The sequence below is a fragment of the Geotrypetes seraphini genome, chromosome 9 (genome assembly GCF_902459505.1).
Source record: "Geotrypetes seraphini chromosome 9, aGeoSer1.1, whole genome shotgun sequence".
NCBI classification, from domain to species: domain Eukaryota; kingdom Metazoa; phylum Chordata; class Amphibia; order Gymnophiona; family Dermophiidae; genus Geotrypetes; species Geotrypetes seraphini.
In genome coordinates, this window is record NC_047092.1 from 50,598,448 (window position 1) to 50,620,895 (window position 22,448).

At 42.4% G+C, this 22,448-nt stretch overlaps 1 protein-coding gene across 2 annotated transcripts in view; it reads left to right on the plus strand.

Moving 5' to 3' along the window:
- Positions 1–22,448, plus strand: part of ASZ1 (ankyrin repeat, SAM and basic leucine zipper domain containing 1) — a 146,023-nt gene that overhangs the window by 26,433 nt on the left and 97,142 nt on the right. For both annotated transcript variants that reach the window (XM_033959758.1, XM_033959759.1), the window contains one exon: positions 20,778–20,889. In XM_033959758.1, the coding sequence (XP_033815649.1) occupies positions 20,778–20,889 (112 nt within the window). The remainder of the gene's footprint in view (positions 1–20,777; positions 20,890–22,448) is intronic.

Sequence of the window (22,448 nt, forward strand, 5' to 3'; positions counted from 1 at the left end):
ACAGGTGTTCTTTTGACCTTTTGGTACAGCTTGTGTATATTAGTATATATCTATTATGTACTTCCGTCTGTGTGTGTGTAGATTTTTGAGAACATACAGTGCCATAGTAAATGTGAGATGCCCATTTTTTCCCCATATGAATTAAAGATTTATTTTCTCTCTTTCTCCAGTTTCTTTTTGGCACAGGTCTGTTAGGTACCATTTTTGATGGTCAGATTGTATTGTCCTTTAATAGCATTGATGGCTAAACATTTAGAGCTATAAAATTGACACAATAGTCATACTTTTAATATGGGGTATTTACAATTTTTATAGGGTCCGTAAAAAGACTGAACAAACAGTTAAAGGTACAAAATAGGAAGGGAATTTTAAATAAGAAGGGAATTTGACAGTGATAAAATAAAGATTTAAGCATTCTGTTACTTTTATAAGATTTATTACATACTGCCTACCAGTGGTGAGTCTGAAGTAGTGGAAAGTTAAAATACTATACTGACTAAATTTAATTCTACACTTTATGTTTGAAGGCCCAATATCCAGTCAGTAAGAGAGCCAGCGTGCCCATTGAGTCTTTGTATGTTTACTTTGAAAATATTTTGGGTAATCATAAGGTCCTTGGAAAGAGGACTTATTTGGGTTTATTTTGGTTCATGCTTCTCTATAAATGTTTTTGTTTTTATATTTATATATATGTGTGGACCTTCGGACTGCATCCAGGCAATAGGCTGCTGGTTGCTATACTCTTCGTGAGTCCAATCTTTATTAAATATGTATTGTACTTAATTTATAAGCTTTTCATTTTGAAATTTTTCATTTTCATTTTCAAATACTACAGTGTGAAGAAAATCACTTAACTTATCTACGATAATTTCTTCTTTCACCCCTACCGACATGCATGTTTCAAAGAACACATTTCTTCAGGGTCGAGGTAAACTGTTAAAACATAAGTAATAAATCCATTACTGAATTAGAATAGAGGCTATCATACCAGCGAAGGCCTGCTGTTGTAAAAATCTTTCACTATACCGGGAAGCTAGAATGCCAACAATCCTCGATTTTATAATAATTACTTAAGCTGCTTGAATTGAAAAAGATAATACCATAGCATAGCAGAACAAAACAACACGCCGTGCTTACCGTTTCAGGGAGCATTTTTCATATTGTAACATGGCCGCGGACTGAAATGAAAGCGATTAAATACAGCTGGCCCGACGCACACTGAAAAGAACGTGTGACATCATTATCAACGTCGTGCGGGGCTCAGCTTACATCAAAACATTAAAGAATGGATAACCATTCAATTTCTTCATTGAGACCCGCCGGGGCTAAGGAATTAAGTTTAAAGATCCATCTTTGCTCTTTAATAGCTAAGGCTTTTTTCAGATCACCACCTCCCACCCTGCAGTTACAATATCCAAAATTCTCCATCTAATATCTGTCCAACTGTGTCCCATCAACTGCCAATGCTTAACCAACGGAGCAGTATCTCTTTCACTGCGGACCCGGGACTTGTGTGTTGAGGCGAATTTTAATAGATCTCATGGTGCGCCCAACATAGATCTTATCACAGGGACATTGTATCAGATAGACTACCCTGATAGAGTCACACATAGTGGGTTCCCTAGCATAATATACAATCCCTGTTTCAGGATGAATCCAACTACTGCCCGTCATTGCAAGAGGGCACCATTGGCATCTGCCGCACACTCCATGGGTACCACTATTGGCCTCACAAGGATTTCCTTTATTTTTAACCATTTCTCCAATGTTTCTAGATCGTTTAAAGGAGAATACTGGTCTTTCAAGGTGCTGTGGCACTGCTATACTAGCAACATGCCAGTGTTTAAGTATAATTTTGTTGATTTTATGAGAGAGGGGGTTGAATCTTTGGACAAATATCAACTCTAATCCCTCAGTGTCCTGATGGTAATTGAGAAGAAGCTCCCGTTGAGCATATTTTGCTCGGGTATAAGCTTGCAGAATGATCGACTTCGGATATCCTCTTGAATAGAACCTTTCTTTCATCACTTTAGCCTAAGTTTTATATTCACTCAAGGATGAACAAATTCTCCTTAGGCGAAGAAACTGGCTTATTGGAAGACTGTTTTTTAGCCGCTCAGGATGAAAGCTATGATAGCGGAGTAGACTATTCCTGTCTGTACCTTTACGGAACAGAGTGGTTTTAAATCCATTAATCTCTTTCTGTATAGTGATGTCTAAAAAGGCAATTTCACATGTATTATCAGTGGCAGAGAATTTAATATTAGGTTGTATTCCATTCAGCCATTCAATAAATACCAAAAGTTCTTGTCTTGAAGCTATCCAGATAAAGAAGATGTCATCGATAAATTTTTTCCACATCAATACATTTCTAAACCCCTCCGATTCATAGATAAACTTTTCTTCCAGTTCTGCCATGTAAAGATTGGCAATTGATGGAGCCGCCGATGCACCCATAGCAATACCATGGATTTGGAGGAAGAATTCTTCATTAAACCAGAAAAAACTTTTTGTTAGTACTAATTCAGATAACTCCATAAGAAAATCAGGAGGAATCCTAGGTACCATAGTCTTTTGGTTAAATATCGTTGCCATCATATTCAGAGCTTCATCACTAGGGATCATAGAGTATAGGGATGCTACATCCAGAGTCACCAAAATCCAATCCTCATTCATAGTTGTAATCGAATTAAGCATAGATAACATGTGTGTAGTGTCTTTTATGTATGAGCGGATTTTGCTCACTTCTTCTTTCAAAAAGATGTCAATGAATTTAGAGAGTGGTTCAAGGATTGAATTTTTCATGGACACTATAGAGCGTCCGGGGGGATTTTGAAGGTCATTATGTATTTTGGATAGAAAATATATTCGGGGACTGATCGGATGATCTTCCTTTAGAAATTCAAATTCCTTCTTAGTGATTATATTCTTTTTATACCCCGCAATTAAAATTTGAGCAATCTCCTTTTTGATGATTTCAGTAGGATTATACTGTAAGCGCTTGTAATGGGAACTATTGTTGAGTTGTTTATAAGCTTCCACATTGTATTTTTCTTTATCTTGTATCACAGTAGCTCCCCCTTTGTCTGCCCGGGATATGATAATGGTAGGGTCTTCTCCTAATTGGCGGATCCTTAAGAAGTCCGCATAAGAGATGTTAAATTTCTTATCGGCACTCTTAAATTGATTTTCAATAAGTTCCAAATCATGTAAAACCAGATCTCTGAAAGTTATTACATTAGGGTGAAAAGGACCAGGAGGAGACCAATTTGATTTATGAGATATAATGGAATTATCAATATGGGCCTCATGTTCAGAAAAGAAGATTTTTAGCTATAAGGTGCGTAGGAAACGATAAAGAGACAAACGGGTTTCAAAAGGATCATACTTAGGGGTTGGGACAAACCCTAAACCTAAATTTAAAACCTGCAAATGTTGAGAATGATACATATTATTTGAAATGTTGATAACGGCAGAGTTTCCATTGTCATCAGTATCAGTGGAGGCAGATTGTCATTCTTGTTGGGATCTAATGTGGGGCCTATAGGATGCTTGGTTATCATTTTAGAAGCCAACCCTATAAGATCCCCTCTGTCTATTACGCCCCCGTTGTCGTTGTATAGAAATGTTACCACGACCTCGGGTTTGTCTAGTCAAGCTGCCTCCTGAACTGGAGCCTGAATCAGTGGATTGGTCATCCTCAAAAGGTTTTTTGTTTTGAAACCTATTCTTCTTATATCCCCAGGTATAAATCTGGTTTTCCAAATAATCTCTTTCGTCTCATTTTAACTTTTTTATCTTAGTTTGTTTAATTGAATCTTTAAATGTGCTCAGTCTTCCGATAAGCCAGTTTCTTCGCCTAAGGAGAATTTGTTCATCCTTGAGTGAATATAAAACTCAGGCTAAAGTGATGAAAAAAAGGTTCTATTCAAGAGGATATCCGAAGTCGATCATTCTGCAAGCTTATACCCGAGCAAAATATGCTCAACGGGAGCTTCTTCTCAATTACCATCAGGACACTGAGGGATTAGAGTTGATATTTGTCCAAAGATTCAACCCCCTCTCTCATAAAATCAACAAAATTATACTTAAACACTGGCATGTTGCTAGTATAGCAGTGCCACAGCACCTTGAAAGACCAGTATTCTCCTTTAAACGATCTAGAAACATTGGAGAAATGGTTAAAAATAAAGGAAATCCTTGTGAGGCCAATAGTGGTACCCATGGAGTGTGCGGCAGATGCCAATGGTGCCCTCTTGCAATGACGGGCAGTAGTTGGATTCATCCTGAAACAGGGATTGTATATTATGCTAGGGAACCCACTATGTGTGACTCTATCAGGGTAGTCTATCTGATACAATGTCCCTGTGATAAGATCTATGTTGGGCGCACCATGAGATCTATTAAAAATTCGCCTCAACACACAAGTCCCGGGTCCGCAGTGAAAGAGATACTGCTCCGTTGGTTAAGCATTGGCAGTTGATGGGACACAGTTGGACAGATATTAGATGGAGAATTTTGGATACTGTAACTGCAGGGTGGGAGGTGGTGATCTGAAAAAAGCCTTAGCTATTAAAGAGCAAAGATGGATCTTTAAACTTAATTCCTTAGCCCCGGCGGGTCTCAATGAAGAAATTGAATGGTTATCCATTCTTTAATGTTTTGATGTAAGTGAGCCCCGCACGACGTTGATGAGACGTCATACGTTCTTTTCAGTGTGCTTCGGGCCAGCTGTATTTAATCGCTTTCATTTCAGTCCGCGGCCATGTTACAATATGAAAAATGCTCCCTGAAACGGTAAGCACGGCGTGTTGTTTCGTTCTGCTATGCTATGGTATTATCTTTTTCAATTCAAGCAGCTTAAGTAATTATTATAAATCGAGGGTTGTTGGCATTCTAGCTTCCCGGTATAGTGAAAGATTTTTACAACAGCAGGCCTTCGCTGGTATGATAGCCTCTATTCTAATTCAGTAATGGATTTATTACTTATGTTTTAACAGTTTACCTCAACCCTGAAGAAATGTGTTCTTTGAAACATGCATGTCGGTAGGGGTGAAAGAAGAAATTATCATAGATAAGTTAAGTGATTTTCTTCACACTGTAGTATTTGAAAATGAAAATGAAAAATTTCAAAATGAAAAGCTTATAAATTAAGTACAATACATATTTAATAAAGATTGGACTCACGAAGAGTATAGCAACCGGCAGCCTATTGTCTGGATGCAGTCCGAAGGTCCACACATATATATAAATATAAAAACAAAAATATAAGAAAAAGTCAAAAACATAAAGGATTTAAAAGGCATTTAGGAATTTTATCTTGATATACTTTATCAGCGAATGACATTCTAGTTTGTTCTCTATAAATGTAGCATACAAAATATGTGAAGGGTGTTTGTTAGTAATCCTCCAATGTTTGGCTTGTTTCACTTACTTATTCCTATATATTACAAGGGCATTTTAAAAAAGTAATAGCAAATTTACTATTTTGACATATATAATTCAATTAGAGATACAAATTATGTCATTTTTCTACATAATCGCCCTCCTTTTCAAAATACTTCTCACACCGTTGCAACAACTTCTTTATTCAATTAAAAAAAATGTTTTTGGTTGTGCCTTCATCCAGGAATCACAGCTTCTTTGACCTCATTATTGCTTCTAAATCTTCATTCTCTCAAAGCGACCTTCAAGGGTCCAAATGCATGATAATCAGAGGGAGCAAGATTAGGGCTGTATGGAGGATGCTGTAAGATCTGAAATCTCAATCTTCACATGGTGTCGAGAGCTGCAGTGGCTGTGTGAGGGGATGCGTTGCCATGAAGGAGAAGAACGCCTTTAGATATAAGTCCTCTGCGACAGCTTCATATTTTTGGCTTCAGCTCCTCCTCCAATATTGCACTGTATTAGGCACTATCCACTGTTTCACCCTTTTTCTGATTGTACTCCAAAATTGGTTCATTCATATCCCAGAAGAGAGTGACTAGAACCTTTTCAGCGGAGGGTTGAGACTTTAGCTCCTCTTTACTGAAGATGATGTGCGACGCCATTGTGAAGACTGCCTCTTGTTTTCAGGCTTATAATGATGTACCCAGGTTTCGTCCCCTGTAATAATACGTGCCAGGAAGCCTTCTCCTTCGTTATTCCGTGCCAAAAGGGCTGTGGAAGTCTGCACACAAATCATCTTGTGTAACCACTAGGCTGGCACATAAGTAGTTCTTAAATACCTCCTTCCTAAACATCACATACTTAGGCCCTCTTCTATCAAACTGCGATAGCAGTTTTTAGCATGGGGAGCCGCGCTGAATGGCCCGTGCTACTACTGACGCTCATAGGAACTCAATGAGCGTCGGGAGCAGTGAGGGCCATTCAGCGCAGCTCCCCATGCTAAAAACTGCTATCACTGTTTGATAGAAGAGGGCCTTAGTTTATCATTGGATCATTTTTAGATTTTCAGGTACTTTTATGCTGTTAACCATTTGCCGCTTAGAGGAGAATATACGGTAGGGAGAATGATAGCCTGAAAGGGATCAAATGCTTCTGCTGAGCATGTGTATTTTTGACCAGTTGATGCAGTGAAGAGGAAAGAAAACAGATATGTGGAGAGGATTTTGAGAGAGATCATGGGTAGAGCTTCATTTCCTTCTGTTCTTTAACTGTCAGGACATTATGGCCCATAAACCGTGTCTTAGCTTAGGTACTAGTAGGCGCCCTACCAGCGCCTAAGTTAAGAATAAAATGCCATGTAAAAGTATTTCTAAAAGATATTTGAAGGCGCAATCATGCCCACGTAGACACTTTATGGTGCCTAATGCCTACATAAGCATGATTCACATCAAAGATAGGCGCCAGAAATATAGTCCTAGAAAACCATGGCCTACATTTTCGGTGCCTACCTTTCCGGATGTGTAATTCTCTCTCTGTCACATAATTGACTCCGGCCACTGACTGTGGCGCTGTTTAGAGCAGTGTTCTTCAACCGCTGGTCTGCAAAAATTTCCTACCGATCTGTGAAGAATGCGTGATCGTCTTCCTTCTGCTTGGCTGCTCCTTATCTTCAGCGCCAGCTGCACTTGTTTGCCAGGACAGTGCACAGTGGCTCTTGCCCGCTGCATGTGGCTGACCCGGAAACAGAACTGGGTCAGTAACATGCAGCTTGTAAGAGCTGCTGCGCGCTATCCCGGCAAACAAGTGCAGCTGGCACTGAAGATAAGGAGCAGCCAAGCCAGAAGGAAGACTGACATGCACTTGCAGGGGACAGTGATCCGGCTTCGGCAGAGACTGGATGGCCCTGAATAAGTAAGGGAGAAAAAAGCGGGTGGAGGAGCGCATTGGGACATGGGAGGGGCATGAACTCGGGACACAGAAGGAAGGGAGGAGGCATGGACTTGGGACACAAGGGAGGGGATAGGAAGGGAGAATTGTTGGGGGATGAGTGTGTAAGTGAGAGGGAAAGATGGTGCAAAGGAAGAAAGAAGAAAATTGTTGGGCATAGAGAGATAGAGGAGTGAGGAAGAGATACATGGGGAAGAGAGGAAGAAATGTTGGATATGGTGGTGGAGAGGGAACAGAGGGACAGATTGAAGGGGATGCAAGGGGAAGTAATGTTGAACATAGTGATGGAGGGAGAGGTGTGGCATGGTGCTGGAGAGGGATGATAGGAGAAATTTTGGGCATGGGGCTGGTGGGCAATGGTGAAAAATGCTGCACATGATCCGGGGGATGAGAGAGGGAAAAATGTTGGATATTGCAGTAGAGTGAGTGAGAGAGATGCACCATGGATCTCTCTCTTTTTCCCCACTCCCTGTACACGGGATGGAGACGGGAACTGAGCTGCGGGGATGGGGGTAAGACGGGTTTTTTAAAATTTCAGTCTTAGCAGTTTGCTGTTCCACAAAATAATTATTTTATTTCCACCGATCCATAGGTGTAAAAAGGTTGAAGAACACTGTTCTACACAACTCGCAGTTAGAGAAGAAAATTACCCAGTGGTCAGAAAGAAGATTATTTAGGTAAGAACTTAATCTTCCCTTACTGAATTTCTTAACTTTTGCAAAATTAGATCTTTTGCCTTGCTAATTAGCTCAAGATGAGTTACAATAAAACAATAATGTTAATCCAAAGCAGCTCTATAATCATATTATTTCTACTCAAAATAGTTTCCTACATATCCCACTCAAAAAGGGGAAAACAACTCAATTAAAAATGTCCTGATAAAACCAAGCCTTTAAATATGTTTTAAATGTCAAAAAAGACTTGGTATTCAGGTAAATGAGATGATCACTATCAAAATATGCCAAAAAGTACAGAAGAGTTAATTTTACCACAGTTGTTAATGAGTCTCTGAAAAGAGAAGAAAAGAGTTTGTTTCTGACAATTTTATTCTTATGATGTTTGGATATATTGTAGTTTGGATGCAGGAAAACATCTCAACAACATCCTCTGATGTAGGAGTGGTTTATTTTTTAGTTTAAAATTAAATTCCTAGTTCTCTTAGTAATTGAACACATATGAAAATCTAAGTGAACTGTAGTAAGTAAGCCATTTGGATTGGAAATGGTAGATGAAATCACATACGCTAGCAGATGGTTATGCATATGCTAGGCTAATCTCTGCTTGAGGCTCTGAGAGGAAACCTTTGTAATCATTTTATGCAGTGCAATTTCCTACTGCTACTTTAAAACTTTTAATAATACAAGATTTGATAAACGATAAATTATGTTATGAATTCTATTTGATATACACTATCAAGTACTTGGAAACTACTTTTTACAGTGCATAGGCATGTAATAATCCCAAGCACTGGTTGCTATGCTACCATAGCCTTGTGGAGAATTAAATATGTTTTCCAATATAGTGCTACCAGGAGCTGCGAAGATGTCCTTGACAGCTAAAGGTGTGCTGTTTGGAAGTAGCAAAAGTAGATTGGGGCCAAAGCAACCAGTGACAAAGCAAGGTATTTGTCCTTTTTGGAGGCACAAGAAAAGGCAAAGCAACCTCAAAAGCAAGCATTGCCTACTGGCTGCAGAAGATGTCTCTTCAGCCTATGTTAGGATTACCTGAAGTGTCTAGGTCATGGAGGACAGATTGAGCTAGTCCAGGTTTTACTTTCATTGAAAACAATGGAAGTAAAACGAGATTTGCTGGAGCCATCTGATAACCCTGTTGAAAACACATTCCACAAAAAGGGCATCGATTTTCTGAGTGTGCAAGAAATGGTTCAATGTGAGGATCGAGGCACTGGACTCACCGGATCTGTACCTGACATAGTCCTGTGGCATTGAGTGTAACGCTTGAAGCCACTAGGAGCCTTGGATATCGATGGTAAAACTGCCGACACAAGTCAAAGGGCTCTATGGTCCAGGGAGGTCGAATAGATGAGGGGGAGGGGGGAAACGCTGTTGCTTCCAGCCTGAAAACAGACTGAAAGCCCAAAAATCAGTAAAAAAAAAAAATCTAATTTTTAAAAAACTGAATGCAAGAGAAATTAAATATAAAAAATGACTAAAAGCAAGGAGAAAATGAAACTGGAAGGCACAAAAATTCACGAGTTTGATGCACTTAAGAGACACTCCAAGGAAAAGCTTTCTAAGCTCCATGGAAAACTGAAAGTCCCGCAAACTGACATCAGGTGGAAGCAGCGGCATTTTTTTTGTTTTGTTTTGTTTGTTTCCCATCTATTCTACCTCCCTGATCCATAGAGCCCTTTGACTTGTGTCGGCAGTTTTACCATCGATATCCAAGGCTCCTAGTGGTTTCAAGCGGTGCACTCAGTGCCACAGGACTATGTCAGGTACAGATCCGGTGAGTCCAGTGCCTTGATCCTCACCATTGAGACATTTCTTGCACACTCTGCACTTATTTGCAGAAGAGATCACTTAAGATTGGGTCTATGTATCTATGTTTGTACTGATTCAAAAACTGTTCATGTCTTGAGATGTTCTTGTATTACCTTGCCACTATTGTATTCGACTGACCTTGCCATGATCCTTTATTTGTACTCCTATGTTATTTGTACTTGTATCCTCACCTCTCATGTACGATCTTATACTTAACTCTTGTTAACCGCATCGAACTTCATAGTATATTGTGGTATACAAATAAAATTTGATGTTATCTTAAACCTTTTCATGTATATTGACTATGGCTGGAGACTGTGGCTCTAACGCTCAATCGCAGTGTACTCCGACATTGGCACTGGTGGCATTGATGACCCATTTCACTTCTTCATTGGTACTACCAGCATCAGGGGAACCTTGTAAGAAAGCTACGAACCATAAATGCATATCCCCCATCCAAGCCTGCATCAGTATCATCTCAAGTGTCATCACCCTCAGTGCTAAGCATCGATGCACCAGTGCTGGATTACCGTCTCTTCAGTTGATGTCTCCTATGAGGCATGCCTCGACTTCAAGGTCCCCAATACCTTGACACCAAATGCAACCAGCACCTAATATACCCTTGTCCATATTGGTACTGGCGCCATCTCCGTAAGAACAGTTTTGAGCACTGTTGCAGATAGAATTAGATGGGATGTTGCCATACTCTGTGCAAATATCTGCACCAAACCATCAGTCTCAACCTAGTCCGAGCACCACCTTCAGACTCCCATCGAGGCATTGATCTCGGACACCACAACTTCAAACGTCCAAGCCGAGGAGACATCTGTCTTCCAGAGAGCTCAGCTCATCACACTCTCAATGCTTTCCTTGACACTCAAGTTGACAATCTACTTCAGCAAGGGCTGACATTGAGAAGTATGATTCAGACCTGTCACCACACTCTTTTAGCCACTATCCTGACTTGTCTGTAGATGAGTCCTATGGGATTCCTTCTGATCCATCTAGTCCACCGCCTCATTGAAAGTCGCCTCCAGAATGTGTGTTATTTACAAAGTTTATTAGACATGGGGCAGGCACTTCCAATTAATATGGAATCTGAGTCAGCCTTGAGCAGAACTTATGGATTCTCTTTACTAGGGGAGCTCACACTTTTTTGGCTTGTGAGTTTCTTTTAAAATGACCAAGACAAAATGATCTACCAACAATAAAAAAAAAAAAAAAAAAAACACAAAGCACACTGTACACAGAGAAAATGCTAATTATTTATTTTCGGGGGGGGGGGGGGGGGGGGGGGGGAGGGTGTTTCAAAGAGGTTAAGGCAGATGACTTTAAAATATGCAGTGTCACCTCAGTAACAACTATACAAAAATAGACAAATATACCCCCTCCCTTTTTATTAAACTGCAATAGCAGCTTTTAGCGCAGGGAGCTGTGCTGCATGCCCCACACTGCTCTTGATGTTCATAGGCTCCCTGCGCTAAAATCCGCTGCTGCGGTTTAGTAAAAGGGGGCCATAGTGCAAAATATAGAAAGCAGATATAAATTCTCAAAACGGACATGGTTTGACCACTAAATTGAAAATAAAATAATTTTTCCTACCTTTGTTGTCTGCTGATTTCATGAGTCTCTGGTTGCACTTTCTTCTGACTGTGCATCCAATATTTCTTTTCTTTCTACCTCCTGCATTCTTCGTCTCCTCCAGACCTCATTCCATTCCCCAACCAACATCTCTGTCCTTCCATGAGTCCAACTTTTTCTTCCTCTCTCCCTGCCTGCCACCCGACATACTCCATTCCCTACCCCAACTTTTTCATCCTCTCCCTGCCCCCTCCCCTTTCTTTCTTTCTTTCTCGCTCTCTCCCTGCCCCCCTTTCTTTCTTTCTGTCTCCCTGCCCCCCTTTCTTTCTGTCTGTCCCTCTTTCTTACTGTCTGTCTTTCTTTCTGTCCCTGTTCTGCCTCCCTGTCTTTGTCTCCCCTTTCTTTTTCTGTCTGTCCTTTCTTTCTCCTCAAGCCACTGCCAGGGCTGTCTGGGAACAGGCCCCCAAGCCACTGTTGCCGCCGAGTTTTCCCTGTTTCCCGACACTGCAACAGACCAGCAGTGATTGCAGAAGTGCCGGGCCCACCAGCCTTCCCCCTGATGTCAATTCTGACATCTGAGAGGTTGTTTTGGGCCAGCCAGGCAGGGATTGGCTGGCCCGGAACTTCCTCTCATGGGGGAAGGCTGGTGTGCCCGGTGCTTCTGCAGTTGCTGCTGGTCTGTTGTGGCGTCGGGGAACAGGGATAATGCAAAGGCAACGTGAGTCTATCGCGGAGCCCAGAATGGGCTCCGCAATTGACTCGCGTTGCCTTTGCAATATACTGGTCAATCGAGATCAACCTTTGGACACACCTGCTCTTGACTATAACGAGATGCCCAAAGACTATGTAAGGGTTCCTCTCCACATTCTTAGGAAGTAACCCTTATTCAAAAACTGGGAAGTTCCACTCTCTGCTCTAGTGGCATAGTGGTTAAAGTTACAGCCTCAGCACCCTGAAGATGTGGGTTCAAAGCTGCTCCTTGTAATCTTGGATAAGTCACTTAATCTCCCTTTGTCCCAGGTACATTAGATAGTGTAAACCCACTGGGACAGATAGGGAAAATTGCTTGAGTACCTTTATGTAAACTACTTAGGCTATAAGTAGTATATAAATACTAAATAAATTTTTAAAAATGCCCTGTACAGAATTCAATCTTTCCTAGGCTTTGACAGACCATAGTTATAACACCAGTCCTTGCACATAGAATCTGCTTTGAAGCAAGCAAATAATTCCAGAACTTACACAAGCACTCCAGTAGGCAAAGATTACAAAACTTTGGATAGTCTTTCAAGGCTCTGTGCTAGTCAACAGAATTTTAAACTATTATTTCTACATGACATTTTATTTGAAATCACCCAATAAAAGTCATCTTTTGAACATCTTAACTCTTATTAGCATCTGACAAATGATCTTCTAGAGCAGTGTCTCTCAAACTTTTTCGAGCCGGGGCACACTAAAGGTAGTAGCCACGGCTTGAGGTACCCAGAAGTGTGCACAGGGCCGGATTAAAGAGTAGGCCCAGTAGGCATGTGCCTTGGGCCCAAAAACATCAGGGCCGGATTAAAGGGTAGGCCCAGTAGGCACGTGCCTTGGGCCTGAAACATCAGGAGGGGCCCACCAACGTTAGGGGAGGGCAGCTGTAAAGGCATCTCTTCCCCTTGCCCTCACTTTCGTGGCAACCAGAGGAGCACTTACTAGTTGCATGCGCACAGCTTCCACAAAGCTTCTCCTTTGATGCGATCTTGCAGAAAACGGAAGTTGCATCATAGGAAAAGCTGGGGAGTTGCGTGTGTGCAACTTATGACAAGGGCTTCCCCATCAGGGCCGGTCTAAGAGAGAGAACTTCGCTTTCAGAAAGCATCTGTGAAGGTGAGGGGAAGGGAGGGAGATGGCCCAATAATAGGAAGAGGCTGAGTGGTGCTTTATATTTAGGAGGACAGATGCTGAATTGAAGTGGGGGGGGGGATAAGGTAAGAGAGGAAAAAAAAGACGCTGAATGGTTTTGTGCGGCTAGGGGCCCTTGACAAATTAATCCATGCATGACATCATCAAGCTGACATCCACGCATGTGCAGAGGCCCTCCAGACAGGCCCTGAAATGCCAGTAGGGCGTGCCAGCAGGGAAGTCTAACAAATATCAACTGAGTACTCCCAACCACAGACCTCCCAAACTCCACCCAAGACCCACCTTCTTCCAGATCCCATCCCCTTTACTAATTGTAATGTAATATTTTTCCATTCATTTTTCATATACACACAATATACACAGCAGATATAAATTCTCAAAACTGACACATTTCAATCACTATGCAGTGCTCCCCCTGGTCATTCGCAGTCGGCGATTCGCGGTCCCAGTCATTTGCAGTATTTTCCGACCGCGAATGACAGGAGAGGGCAGCCGGAGAAGCAAGAAAGAGCAACCAGAGCTGCTGTCTACTATTTTTAGGTTCAAACAATTTTTATTGATGCAAACACAGCAAATGCAACACCAGCGCACTCCAAAGGTGCACAGTATAAATAATAATGCATCATATACAATAATAGAACAAGCATATATAATAAGAGAATAATATCAACCAAACTCCCACCCCTTCCTTCTCTATCTCGGAAACAATTCCAAAAGCATCAGAAGCCATAAACTTGATGGAACATTGGATGACAGACTTCAAACTCAAGCTCAATACTGAGAAGACAAAATTCTTTATCGCTTCACTGCGCCCTCTTGACACCAAAACCCCACTAGACATCAACAATCATAACTACACCATACAGCCCACCATTAAAATACTGGGTGTAACTCTGGACCAATGCCTCACCATGAAAGATCAGGTGGACTCCCTAATCAAAAAGAGTTTTTTCACCCTCTGGAAACTTAAATCCATTAAAGCATACTTTGATAACTCTGCCTTCAGAATCTTGGTACAATCCCTCATATTAAGTCAACTCGACTACTGTAACATCGTCTACTTAGCAATCCCCCAAAATAATATGCGACGATTACAACTAATGCAAAACACTGCGGTCAGACTAATCTTCGGTCTAAAGAAGTTCGATCACGTGATGCCATATTTCAAACAGCTACACTGGTTGCCGATGGAAGCTCATGTAAAGTTTAAATTTGCCTGCCTCTGTTTTAAAGTTTTCTACGGTCTAACCCCTAAATACATCACTGACCTATTCTCCTTCTCAGCCAACAAACACAAGAGAAGTTCCCACTCACACTTCGTTTCTCCCCCGGTTAGAGGATGCAAACTAAAAAAACACCATGAGCATCTTCTCTCACATCAGGCTGCTCTATGGGGTAAAGACCTAGAACAACTCCTATTGCCCACCACTTATGAGGTATTCAGGAAACGCCTCAAAACCCACCTATTCCTGAAATACCTAGATAGTTGACCCACTTCCCTCTTTCCCCTCCCTTGCCCTTTCTCCCCATTGTTCCCCACATCCCTTAAGTTAATTCAACTTGTACGTCAACTCAACTTGTACTCCACTAATCTTTTGTAAACCGCATAGAATTTAACGGTATTGCGGTATATAAACTGTTATTATTATTATTATTATATAGGTTAAGTGAGATTAATGAGGGTGGAAAGGTACTCCAAAGCCCTGTACTCTTATGAACCCCAAAAATGTCACACCACCCCTTCCCTCCCCCCGAGCCACTTATCCTATCTTTGACTAATTGTGAGAACCTTCAATACACCCCATTTCCCCTCTTCAAACCCCCCTCTCCTCCCTCCCCCCCCCCACCAGATACTCTCCACCCCGCCCCACCAGTACTCACCATTACTCTCCCAACCCAACTAATAAATTAGGACACCATCTTAAAACCGCACTGCGAACCTTAGGATGTAAGACTTGCAGATAAGGCTCCCATATATTAAAAAACAACATCTTTCGTTTCCTAGACCCTCCGGCATCTCGTGCATCCCAAATGACCAACTGAAAACCATTAATGGAGACAGCCCAGCCTACTTGAACAACCGCCTAATCTAAACTACCACTACCAGACATAGGAGAACCCACACATCATTCACGCACCTTCCAATCGGAGACATCAAACGAGAAACACTGTATGATGGCCTTCTAGCCATACAAACAGCAAAACTAGACTACCAACTCTCCAATTTACTGATCATGACCCCAAGGACCCTGACTACAATACTTTCACAAAAGAAATAAAAACCACGCTATTCAAGAAATCCTTAAATACAAACTAACACCGCAAGAATCATCTCAATCCTCTGTAGCAACCCACTCCACTCTGTAATACCTCTGGAAATGTCTAGATAACTTCTTATGTAATCCGCCTTGAACTGCAAGGTAATGGCGGAATCGAAATCACTAATGTAATGCAACTTAACATTCAGTATTTCCATTTTTCTGCTTTCTTCTCAAAATCTACTATCTCTCTCTCCTTCCCAGTCTGGCACCTCATCTCTCCTTCCCATAATCTGGCAACTCTCTTTACACTTCTCCCTCCGTATTTGCTGTGATAGGGGATTAACAGAACCGCAAATACTGAAAAACACAAATAACTTTTTTATATGTTATTTGCTGTTTTCAATTAAAAACCATCGTGAATATGGTGAAACCACGAATAACATGGTGGGAGACCTGACCTGTTTCTGAGGGAGAGGCAAAACACGGTGAACAAAATGCTGGGAATCAGCGATTTTCTCTGTAAATGCTTGGAATCAGCGATTTCTCTATGCAAGCTGATGTAATTTGGGGGGAGGAGCCAGCAAGTTAAAAACCATGAATAATCGAAACCATGAATGCTGAAACCACGAATATGGAGGGAGAAGTGTACTACTACTACTACTACTACTGTTGTTGTTTCTATAGCTCTACCAGACTCCCCTCCTTCCCTTCTATTCCCTGGTCTGATATCTCTCCCTTCCTTGAGTCATCTCTCTCCTCCCCCCCCCCCCCCCCCCCCGGTATAACATTTCTCTTTCCCTTCCTCCTTTATGCCCCCTGCAGACCATCTCCTTTCTGGCCCCCCTCCCAGTCTGACATTTCTCCTTCCTTTCCACCTGTCCAACATTTCTTTCTCCTGCATGCTTTTCTTCCTCCTGCATGCTTCTCCTCTGGTACTCCTTCCTTCCCCCAACCAACATTTCTCTCTCTCTCTCTCTCTCTCTCTCTCTCTCTCTCTCTCTCTCCCACCCTCCCTCCCTCCATGAGTCCAACATTTCACTCTCTACCCTCTCCCCCTTCCCCAGAGTGTAACATTTTTCCTTCCCTCCTTTCAGTCCTACCCATCCATCTCGCTCTCTCCATGAGTCCAACACTTTCTCCCTCCTGCATGCTTTCCCTCTCTGTCCTTGCCTCTTTTCTCAAATGGCATCCCTCCTTCCTACCCCCAACCCAATATGCTCTCTCCCCATGCACCATCTCACCCTCCCCTCCAGTGTGTAGCACCTTTCCTTTCCCTCCCTTTCTGCCAGGTCCACCACCTCTTCTCCCTTCCTTTTACCTCCCCCCCGTCCAGCAGTACCCCTTCCCTGCTCCCCATGTTCCAGCAGTACCCCTTCTCCATTCCCTCCTCCCCTGTCCAGCATTACCACTTCTTCCTTCCCTCCTCCTGCCCCCTGTCCAGTAGTACTACTTCCACCTTACTTGCTCTCCATGTTCAGCAGTACCCCTTCTCTCTTCCCTGTCCAGCAATACCTCCTGTCACTGCTAGCGGCAGCTCACTGTGTGCTTTTAACTTCGGCACACAGCTGCCACTAGCAGTAGTTTAGCCTGGTTTCATCAGGCAGCCTCGGGGCTTTTTCTAGGCCGATCCGCTTTGATGATGCGATGTGGGCCGGCCTAGCAAAGGCCCCGAGGCTGCCTGATGACACCGGGCTAAACTACTGCTAGTGGCAGCTGTGTGCCGAAGTTAAAAGCACACAGAGCTGCCGCTGCTGGTCCAGGGGCGCAGAGATGAGTAAGACAGGTGTCCCAGGGGCACAGAGACGAGGCAGGCAGATACGCGCAACGTGATGGTAAAAGTCAGCTGGCACAGGTGCTGGAGCCTCTTCCTGTCCTGTGAGCCGCGGCACACTTACAATCTCAAAAGGCACACAGTTTGCAATGCACTTGATGATTTTGATATAGTCTCACACACCTCAGCAGTCTCTATTGCCATGTATAGGCAGGCATGGCTGAGAATTTCAGACCTAGATGCCAAAATACAGAACTGAGTCTCCAACATTCCCTGTATAGGAGACAATATCTTTGGAGATTGGATTGAAGATGCAACACAGAAGATCAAAAGACACACTGACTGAATGACCAGCTTGTCATCCACTAAGTCGATGTAGTCTCAAGCACCAAAGAGATATTATAATATCTCTAAACACTCCACTTACTATTCAGAATGGAGATATAACTAGCTGCCTTTATCCAGTTGCTCATAAAATCGGTGGTGCCCCAACAACAGAGGCAGCAGAAGACCCAATCATAGCCTCAATCCAAACAGCAGCAGTTCTTTTGACTCCATAATAGAGAGCATTGTCATCATATCTCAATCTTTGCCACAGGCTATCCATAGAAGGTTGACTTGCCCACTATTATCAGTGTCCCCTTTATAATATATCACTGGGTCCTTCAAGTGGTGAGTAAAGGCTATGCCCTTTGTTTACAGAAAAGACCACTGAATCATCCTCTAGGAGAGTCTGTCTTCAACTCTCAGCAAAAGACCCTCCTTTATCAGAGGCTCTCAGCCCTCCTCCAGCTCATTGCCATAGAACAAGTTCCTTTGCAGGAGAGGGGCCGAGGGTTCTACTCAAAATGATTTCCTCATACCAAAAAAGACTGGAGGCCTCCATCCAATTCTGGACCTCCATGCTCTCAACAAATACTTAGTGAAGGAGAAATTTCACATGATCTCTCTGGGAACCCTGTTACCACTTTTAGAAAAGAAAAATCGACTCTGCTCTCTAGACCTTAAGGAAGTGTACTCCCTTATTTCCATTCTCCCTGCCCACAGGAAATATTTTCGGTTTTGAATGGGAACATGCCATTTCCAGTACAGAGTACACCAGAGTATTCATGAAATGCTTAGTGGTAATAGCTGTTCTCCTCCACTAATGCAATTTTTCATATATTCTCTTTCCTGGACAACTGGTTAATCAAGGCCTCAAAAGCTCACTAGGCCACAAACTCAACAGTTCATCTATTGGAACTTCTCATATTTGCAGTGTACCAGAAATCACATCTACAACCCATTCAAAACTGTAGAATTCATTGTGACACTTCTAGACTCAATTCAAGCTCGTGCTTTTCTACCTCAACAGAGGCTCAACACTCTGATACATATATGCCAGAAGTTGTCCACCGCATCACTGCACTTCAAATAATGCATCTCCTTTGCCACCTGGCATCTACAGTTCACATAATTCCGTTTGTCCATCTACATCTCAAGGAACCTCAGTGGACACTCTTGACTCAATGGTTTCAAGCCACTGGAGCACTATCCAAGTGATTATGAGTGACCTCGGAGACTCTTTGGTCCCTTCAGTGGTGGTCATTACCGGCCAATCTTTCCGTGCTATTCCACGTTCTACCAAATCAAAAAATATTAACAATTATTTCCATGCTCAGTGGGGGCTCCATATTCAAGGCAGCTGAAATCCTCACGAGAAAATTCTCCACATCAGTTTCCTTTAGTTTCTAGAATCGGCAACACGCTATGCACTCATCTGAACACGCTATGTACTCATCTGAACAACCAGGTAGCCATGTATTACATGACCAAACATGATAGGGGTGATTCTTCACACTCAAAAGTCATCTCGGAATTTCATGTGAACCAGACTATAGTTCTCCCTGTCTTCTTTCCAAGACCATATTCTCACCCTTGTGGAGCAGCACTTCACACATTGAACCATAAATGTGCTCTTGCTTATTACTTGGATCAGACCAAACCTCACAGAACTTCTACTCAGCTGTTCCGATCATTTGATCCTAACAGACTTGGAGCTCCTGTCACCGAGAGAACCATTTCCACATGGCTGGCAGACTGAATCTCCTTTTGCTGTGCTGATGCTTGAAGGACATGTCATTGCACATAAAGTTCAAGCAATGATGACTTCAGTAGCTCATCTATGTTCCACTCCCATCGAGGATATCTATAAAGCAACCACCACCTGGTCCTCAATTCACTCCTTCACATCCCACTATTGTTTCAAGAATCATTCAAGAATCATTCTGTTTGGCCAAGTAGTTCTACAAAATTTATTTATTTATTTCGATTTCTATCCTGTTTTCCCAGAAGCTCCATTTAGATGCCAACTTCCCTCTAGCCCTTTTGGTTTTGCCAGACTCATGATAGTTGTCAATAACCCTCTTCTCTTGGCAGCTAAGGAGTCCGACATGTGAGAATATGCTGCCTGCTGGTCCTCTGATAAAGCATAGTTACTCATCTTTAGCAGGTGTTAGCTGAGGACAGCAGCAGGTAATCTCGCAACTAGAGAATGATGTTACTGGTAGCTGTGGGTAACCTGCAGAAATGGGGGGAGGGAAGCTGGTTACTACAAGAGCAGTGCATGGCCTTGTCCCTGCAGTGAAGTATCTGCCGCAAGTTGCCTCCGTGCCCTCTGTGATGCGATTGCGCGTCCAGCAGCCTCATCTCACCATCGCGGGTACAGCAGCATCCCCCCCTCTCAAGTCCAGCAGCCCCCTCCCTATCACCGATCCAGCAGCCTCGCACCCTCCCTCCCTATGATGGCCGACAAAAAGCAAAAAAACCTGCAAGTGCGACTCCTGGGGCAGGCATACCAGGAACGGAAGTTTCCTGCACATGTGGTGCAGAACTTCTCAGACTGGAACCTTCTTGACGCTAAGTTCCTCCTTCTGATGTAACTTCTGGCTGGAAGTTATATCATAAGGAGGGACTCGGCAGCAAGAAGGTTCTGGTCCAAGCAGCCCTGCGTGCAGGAAGATTCCGTTCCAACAGGCTGGTATGCCCATCCCGGGAGGCACGTAGGGGCCAAACCAGGAGTCGCACTTGCAGGTTTTTTTGCTTTTTTGCCGGCCACCATCGGGAGGGAAGGTGTGAGGATTGGGGTCCTGTTGGACCAGTGATAGGAAGGGAGGGGGGGGGTTGCTGCTGCACCCACGAAAGGGGGAGGGTAGTTGCTTGGGCTGATGGACATGGACCTGCTGGAGCTGAAGGGAAGGGAGATAATTGCTGGATTTAGTCTGGGGATTGGGGAGAAGGGAAACAGGTGCAGTAAACAGTGTGGTGCTTTTTAGCCTCATAATTTACAACAGTAAACTTAAAATACTAATTTAAAAATTTCTTAAAGTGAAATCCTGATTGTGTAACCAGATTTTTTTTCTTCAATTCTTTTTGATATAGATAAATATACTGTACTGATGGTAGCATGTAATGCTCGATCATCAGAGGAGAAGATTGTGAAGTGTGTAGAACTGCTGCTCTCAAGAAACGCCAATCCAAATGTTGCTTGCAGGTAATAATATTGGAATATGATGAAATGTAACTTGCAATATCCATTATAATGTGTCACATGTATAACAATGAATCAAGTCTGCACTATTAGGTTTCATCACTTATGGACTGAGCTGTCATTGGACAATATCTGTTACAAGGTAACGGAGTTTGTTGTACATAGTGCATTAATATATTAAAGCAATCTATCTACATGGTATCTTTAATCCTCTTATTCCTTTATTTTGGAATGTTTACCGATTCTCCTTTGCAAGAGGTATCCAACAATTTAAACTCTCCCTTCTAAAAAAGGGATTAAAGGAGTCAAGATCTTCAGTCAATCTTTGGTCTTTAAATTCTCTCAACTCTGAAATGATCTCCCCCCTTCTTTTTAATGAGTTCCAGTTCATTTCAATTTTTCCGTAAATCTTTAAAAATTGATCTATTTGCCAAACATTTTGAAAATGAATTATTTTGAAATTTTGCTATTATCTTATACTTATCATTTGTAAATCATTCCCTGTTTATTAATTGCTGTAAACCGAGTTGAGCCTTCTCAGAATGATGACTCGGTATACAAAGTTAAGCTTTAGTTTAGTTTAACTGATTAGAAGCTGAAAATATATAGTTTCAAGTGTTCACACCTTTATACACATATTATGCTATACATTTCAAAATGTTTTAAAATAGAAGTTTCAGTAATCTACACAACCTTCTCTATACTTTAAACTTGAAAGAACAATTATGGAAATATTTAAGAAGTAATAAGAATAAAACCAAAACATTGTGATTGTATTTGTCTTCACACCTCCCTTATTGTAACCTCCAATAACACCACACATTGGCTTAGAATCCATGGTAAGTTAAATGGATCCCATCTGTATCCATCCACAGTACTTGAGTTTATACAAGTATTCTTGGATGGAGAATTGACCTGTTTGTGTTCCATGCTTTGAATTTGAAGCTAAGGTTTAAACAGGCTGAACATGGAGCTGCCAAAAGAACTTTAAGATAAAATTATTCACACATATTGATGGGATAAGGCTATAAGAAAATTTTGTCAGAGGGAAGGCTTGTTGGGTCAGCCACATGCAGCGTGTAAGAGCCACTGCCTGCATCCTTGCAACAAGTGCCACTAAACGCAGGAAGCAGCAGCCCAGCTGGATGGCTGAAAGAAGCAAGTGCGGCACTGGAGCGAGCAAGTAAGAGAGAGAGGGGGCATGATCTGGGAGAAAGGAGGGGGGAAGAAGCACATTGGGACATGAGAGGGGCACAATTTTGGGACAGGCAGGAAGGGGGCACGAACTTGGTACACAGAAGGAAGGGAGGGGGCATGAACATGGGACACGAGGGAGAGGAGGGGCACTAATTTGGGACATAGGAGGGAGGGAATAGAAAGAGATTTGTTGGGCATGAGTGTATGAGTGAGAAGGAAAGAGATGGTGCACGTGGGGAAAGAAAGAAGGGAAAATTGTTGGGCATAAGAGAGAGATAGGATTGAGGTAGAGATGCATGGGGAAGAGACGGTTGAAAGGGAGACTGAACTCTAAGGAGTTTCTTAAGAGATCAGACTCCACAGGT